Genomic DNA, 6,645 nt, shown 5'->3' with positions numbered 1-6,645 from the left:
TTCAGCTGAGAACTCCTGTACTCGCATACATCGCATGCGTACGGTTTCTCTCCCGTGTGCGTGTGCGCGTGGTTCTGGAGATTCTTCAGCTGAGAACTCCTGTACTCGCATACATCGCATGCGTACGGTTTCTCTCCCGTGTGCGTGTGCGCGTGGTTCTGGAGATTCGTCAGCTGAGAACTCCTGTACTCGCATACATCGCACGCGTACGGTTTCTCTCCCGTGTGCGTGCGCGCGTGGCTCTTCAGGTTGTCACGGGAGCACGTCCTGTACTCGCACACGTCACACGCGTACGGTTTCTGGCCCGTGTGCGTGAGAAAGTGCTTCTTGAGGCTGCCGGAGGTGGTGCAGGTGTACCCGCATATATCGCACGCGTACGGTTTCTCTCCCGTGTGCGTGCGCGCGTGCCTCTTCAGGCTGTCACGGGAGCACGTCCTGTACTCGCACACGTCACACGCGTACGGTTTCTGGCCCGTGTGCGTGAGAAAGTGCTTCTTGAGGTTGCTGGAGCAGGTGTAGGCGGAGCCGCATATGTGGCACGCGTAAGGTTTCTCTCCCGTGTGCGTGCGCGCGTGGCTCTGGAGACTCGCCGGCTGCGAACTCCTGTACTCACATACATCGCACGCATACGGTTTCTCTCCCGTGTGCGTGCGCGCGTGCCTCTTCAGGCTGTCACGGTTGCACGTCCTGTACTCGCACACGTCACACTCATACGGTTTCTCGCCCGTGTGCGTGAGAAAGTGCTTCTTGAGGCTGCTGGAGCAGGTGTAGGCGGAGCCGCATATGTCGCACGCGTACGGTTTCTCTCCCGTGTGCGTGCGCGCGTGGCTCTGGAGATTCGTCAGCTGAGAACTCCTGTACTCACATACATCGCACGCGTACGGTTTCTCTCCCGTGTGCGTGCGCGCGTGGCTCTGGAGACTCGCCGGCTGCGAACTCCTGTACTCACATACATCGCACGCATACGGTTTCTCTCCCGTGTGCGTGTGCGCGTGCATCTTCAGGCTGTCACGGTTGCACGTCCTGTACTCGCACACGTCACACTCATACGGTTTCTGGCCCGTGTGCGTGAGAAAGTGCGTCTTGAGGTTGCCTGTGGTGCAGGTGAAACCGCATATATCGCACGCGTACGGTTTCTCTCCCGTGTGCGTGCGCACGTGCTCCTTCAACCCGTGACTCTGGAAGCATCGGTACCCGCACGTGTCACACACGTACGGTTTCAGAGAAGAAGAAGAAGCAGGAGGCAGAGGAGAAGGTTCCATCGAGCAGGCGGTGATCGAGATCACGATTTCTTCCCGATACAGGTTCCTCTCTCACTTTCTTCCCCGATACAGGTTCCTCTTTCACTTTCCTCCCCGATGCAAGTTCCTAAATCAATAAATAATAAATTAAAAATAAATTAAAATATACATACTAAGAGGTAGGTTAAGGAAAAAAAGGAAATTAACTATCTATGCTATCCATGCATCCATCCATCTTATCCATTCCCGTTACATCCATTCTCCATCGCACCGCATCGCACATCCATATCCCATCCCATCCACCATCCCATCCATCTCATCATCCAATCAATCCCATTGCCATCAGCATGCCTCCCATGCCATCCCAATTCCATCCCGAATCCCATCGCAAACAAAAATAATAATCAAAGAAATCAAACAGATAAAAAACATTAAAAATAAAAATAAAAATAATAAATAAACTAAGTAAAAAATAATAAATTTATTAAATTAAAAATGCAATTAAAAAATGTTAAATAATACATACTAAAGAGGTAGGTAAAAGGAAAAAAGGAAAAAAAAGGGAAAATAAGTTCATCCAGCTGGGACTCGAACGCCAGATTCAGTGTTAGCGAGCGGATGTTTACCTGATGAGCCCACTGCGCCATCCACGTTTAACACCTGGATTCAGACGTGATTTTGTGGTTACGTACGTTGAACCGCCATCTCTATTGATCAATAGAATTTTTTATGAATGTTCCACTTTAAGCTTTTTTAAACTTTTTGTTTCAGCCAGAACCAACCTCCAGACGTGCTGATTCTGAGAAATATTCTTTATGTTTTCTTCTAGCCTGCAGAGTTCTCTATGTAATGCGCGAACACACAATTCGGCTGAACAACTTATATATTACTAAGGCAGAAAGTATACCGTAGAACCAGAAATGTTGTCTTAAATATAAACTCCATGTAAGTGACAGATAAAGTTAAAATATTTCATGTAACTGAAAAGAAAACCACTGCACTGGGTTACAACAAGAACACTGGCAAGCCTACTGGACATGACATACTGTGTCAGTACGGGTGTACGTCAAAGCAGAGTGAGAGGGGGAATCTGCAGTAGGGGGCGGGGGGATCTGGAGACGTAGCACCATTCTATTGAGGAACAGATTTTTGTTTGAGCCAGACCATCTCCAGACGTGATGATTCTCTGAATATGCTCATTACGGCGGCAGTCAGAGACGCAGTGTAATTCCCACGTATGTGATGTGGATCTGCTGTACGCACTGCATCTATTAGGACATAGCATTTTTTTCGAATTTTTTGACTTAATACTTAATACTTAAACTTTTTAATTTTTTCTCAGCCAGAAACCATCTCCCAGACGGTGGTTTGATCTGAATATATCTTCAGTTAGCGCGATTGAGTGACAAATCAGGGCGAAAGCGAACACAAACAAACACACACACACACACACACACACACCCAAGATTAGCCAAATTATAGTATAGATGGATACTTTTTCGACTCATCACAAATGCCAAAGTGACCTAAGTTGAACATTGCACAAGTCGAAAAAATCAGCCTAAGTCGCAAGGCTCCACAAATGTTCTCGATCTTTCTTTTGTTTTTTACTTGAATAAATCTTCGACGAAGCCAGGAAAGTTCACAAGTCCGAATTTCGGCTATATCGAAGAAGAATTTATCGTCCCAATGGTTTCAAACCTCCATTAATTCCATCGCCACAAGTCGAAGTCGGAGGCTCATTGTTTTTTTTACGAGGACCGTCAAACACATGGCCATTGAAATGTACAACGTTTTTTAGTAGAAAAAAAGCATCCTAAAAGGTTAGCAGCCACAACGAGAAAGTACGCTCATTTTACTGATGTACATTTACGTGTGTTTCTTTATACGTCTATTCATTACACGTCAGTGTTAATTCTCATGGGACTTTCATTATCAAACACACACACATGAACACGAACTTGTTTCCGATAAAGGCAACACCTAGCGTCGAAGTGTAATTGAAAACATCATATCAACAGCAATACATGTAACAACGCACGCACAAAATGCGCAATAGAAACATGCAGTTACCTTAAGTCGAAAAAAATTTGACTTCCACGGAAGTGGAAATCTGCATAATCGAAAGCTTTTTCTCAGCGCTGTTGGATTCGACTTATGGCGAGGTCGACTGTATTCACTATATTTAGCAGTATTTTTATAATAGGCTTAACAATATCTAAAACCTAATTGTAAACAGTATTGTACATGCTTATGTTTGGTGTAGCTTAGATTTACTTGTCTCGAAGCTTAAGAGTAAGCCAAAATAAAATACACAAAATGAAATAACGTGTCATTTCATGAATTTTGCAATTTTATTCAATTTGAAAAAATAACACTTTTTGATAATGATTATTAATTGTGCATAGTCGAGCGCTTATCGGTTGCTGCCAACGAAGTGACTTTCGATTATAATCGATCGACGGATGCCTCTCTTGCAACAACAAATTGCCGTATTACATACATGAGAATTTCCGCGGATACCACAGATTTCCACTTGTTTTAATTGTTTTTTTCCAAGCATAATAAGAAAATGTGATTAATTCGTGTAGATCTGTTGAGAACGAAGTGGGCGGGGGTTAGGTTGAGGTTATGCCGTAGCAAACTGAATCTGACTTCATCTCTTTGTGAGGCAGGGGAAGTATCGGGGTCTTTATTTTCTGTCCGTAGGAAGCAGAATGACCAAGGAAAGGAACTTGCATCGGGGAGGAAAAGTGAAAGAGGAACCTGATATCGGGAAGAAAGTGAGAGAAGGAACCTGCTATCCGGGAAGAATCGTGAATCTCGTCACCGCGCGCGCGATTGGATACCTTCTCGCTCTGCCTCCTGCTTCTTCTGCTTCCTCGTGAAACGGTACGCGTGTAAGCACGTGCGGGTTCACCGATGCTTCGCAGCAGTACGGTGTGAAGGAGCACGTGCGCACGGCAACACGGGAGAGAAACCATACGCGTGCGATATATGCGGTTTCACCTGCCACCACACCCGCAACCTCTCAAAGACGGCACTTTCTTCACGCACACGGGCCAGAAACCGTATGGAGTGTGACGTGTGCGCAGTACAGGACGTGCAACGTGACAGCCTGAAGATGCACGCGCGCGCCGCACCGGGAGAAAACCGTATATGCGTGCGATGTATGTGAGTACAGGGATGTTGTCGCAGCCAGCGCGAGTCTCCAGAGCCAGCGCGCGCACGCACAGCGGAGAGAACTACGTACGCGTGCGATATATGCGGCTCCGCCTACAACCCTGCTCCAGGCAACCTCAAGTAAGCACTTTTCACGCACACGTCGGCAGAAATCGTACCGTGTGACGTGTGCGAGACAGACGTGGCTCCCGTGACAGCCTGAAGAGGCACGCGGCGCAGCAGTCAACGGGAGAGAAACCTGTAAACGCGAGCGATGTATTGAGCGAGTACAGGTGTTCTCAGCTGGCGAATCTTCCAGATCACGCGCGCGCAACACTGGGAGAGAATTAACCGTACTGCGTGGGATATATGCGGTTACATCTGGCAGCACCTCCAGCAACCTCAAGAAGCACTTTCTCACGCACACGGGCCAGAAACGCGTACCGCGTGTGACGTGTGCAAGTACAGGACGCTGCTCCCGTCGACAGCCTGCAGTTGTCACAGCGCACGCCACACGGCGAAGAAACCGTACGCGTGCAATGTACTGCGAGTACAGGTGTTCTGCAGCTGCGAGTCTCCAGATCCACGCGCTAGACAGGGCCACGGGAGAGAAAACCGTTCGCGTGCGACATATGTTGGTTTAGCAAACAGCACACCTCCGGCTAACTCTCAAGAAACACTTTCGCCAGCACACGGCGCCAGAAACCGTACGCGTGTGACGTGTGCGAGTACAGGACGTTCGACGCGACAGCCTGAAGAGGACGCGCAGCCACGCACATCGGGAGAGAAACCGTACGCGTGATGACTGTGTGCGAGTTACAGGACGTGGCTTTCCGTGAACACTCTGAAGAGGCAGCGCGCACGCACACGGGAGAACGAGAACCGTACCGCGTGCGGTGTTGCGAGTACAGGTGTTCTCAGCTTGCGGCATTCTCCAAAGCACGCGCGCACGCACAACGGGATAAGCTAACGTGCGCATATTGCGAATACGGTGTAGGAGCTGCCAGCGACCTCAAAAGGTGCACTTTCTCTCGCACACAAGTTGCGAATAACCTAATACGCGTTGTGAGCATTCTGCCCTCTTCCAGGTTCGTATCCTCGAGCGCGCTTCGAAAACACAAGCGCACGCAGTCCGCACCGAAGAAAGGCACGTACAAATCAATCGTGAGGATGTGATGGACGCGGTCTGCGGGTTAAACTGCTAATTCGTTCAGACGTTAAACGTGTGGATACGGGATGCACCTCTCTCCAGTAGACTCAGTGGACGTACACTCAGGCTGTATGAGAGAAGAAATCCTGAAAGTCGATGTGCATAGCAATCAGCAGTGATGTGACTGACATCTAATGATTAAACAAGCTGATATTCGTCTAGACGCTTAAGTGGGGATCAAGTTGCAGCTCTCTCCAGTAGACTTCTCCAGTGACGTACACATCAGGCTTGTCTGAGAGAAGAAATCCTGGAAAGGCGATGTGCTGAATCAGAAGTTGATTGACTGACATTCTTACTGATTAACAGCTATTTCGTCAGACTTAAACGTGTGGATATGGTATGCACTCCTCCAGTAGACGTCGAGAAGACGTTCACGTCATAGCTCATACAAGAGAGAAAATCCTGGACGTCCCTCAAACAGTTCTCCACTATCTCTCTCAGCTCTCTCTCTCTCTCCCTCCTCTCTCTACCTTCCCTCTTCTTCTCTCTCCCTCCCCCTTTCTTTCTACTCCTACTTACAGTAAGAACGTGAGTGTAGTGGTGGATGTCATTTCAATACAGCAGCCCTCTAACAGTTCTCCCCTCCTTCTTCCTCTCCCTCTCTCTCCCTCCCTCTCTCTCTCTGCTTTCTCTTCCCACCCTCTCCTTTCTCTCTCCCTCGCGCCTCCTCCTCCTTCCTCTCTACTCCTGAATTACCAGTGAGAAGTGAGTATCAGGTGGTTGATTGTCATCAACACCAGCCCTTCAACAGTTCTCCCCCTCCTTCCTCTCCCTCTCCTCTCTCTTCCCTTTTAATTTTGTCAAGATTTGGTATTTATACCTAGCTCAAACTCTTAGAGCGATTAGTCGGGTTTTTACTATGTGCACCTAGTATTCTCCTTAGAGAAATATTTTGAAAAGCCTTCCAAATAATTGTATTTTCCTTTTTAAGTTTTTACTATTATTTAATAGATGGAGTATCGTTGCACTATATTAATTTCACGCTCTAGTTCTACTGTGAAATTGCCTAATTGGTTTTGGTTTAGTCATTGG

General features: G+C 47.7%; 2 protein-coding genes across 2 annotated transcripts in view; both read right to left on the bottom strand.

Annotated features, from left to right (window-relative positions):
• LOC106814287 (zinc finger protein 782-like) overlaps window positions 1–1,262 on the bottom strand; it is a 3,526-nt gene extending 2,264 nt beyond the window's left edge. The window contains exons 1-2 of the mRNA XM_014818583.1: window positions 1,021–1,262; window positions 153–855 (exon numbers count right to left, since the gene is read on the bottom strand). Coding sequence (XP_014674069.1) covers window positions 153–855; window positions 1,021–1,262 — 945 coding nt within the window. The remainder of the gene's footprint in view (window positions 1–152; window positions 856–1,020) is intronic.
• A 3,803-nt stretch (window positions 1,263–5,065) lies between these two features.
• The window catches only part of LOC106814286 (xaa-Pro aminopeptidase 1-like), a 54,818-nt gene continuing 53,238 nt past the window's right edge, over window positions 5,066–6,645 (bottom strand). Inside the window, exon 12 of the mRNA XM_014818582.1 lies at window positions 5,066–5,155. Coding sequence (XP_014674068.1) covers window positions 5,066–5,155 — 90 coding nt within the window. The remainder of the gene's footprint in view (window positions 5,156–6,645) is intronic.

The sequence above is a fragment of the Priapulus caudatus genome, unplaced genomic scaffold (genome assembly GCF_000485595.1).
Source record: "Priapulus caudatus unplaced genomic scaffold, Priapulus_caudatus-5.0.1 Scaffold899, whole genome shotgun sequence".
Lineage (NCBI taxonomy): Eukaryota > Metazoa > Priapulida > Priapulimorpha > Priapulimorphida > Priapulidae > Priapulus > Priapulus caudatus.
This window is presented reverse-complemented; position numbering and strand designations above follow the sequence as displayed.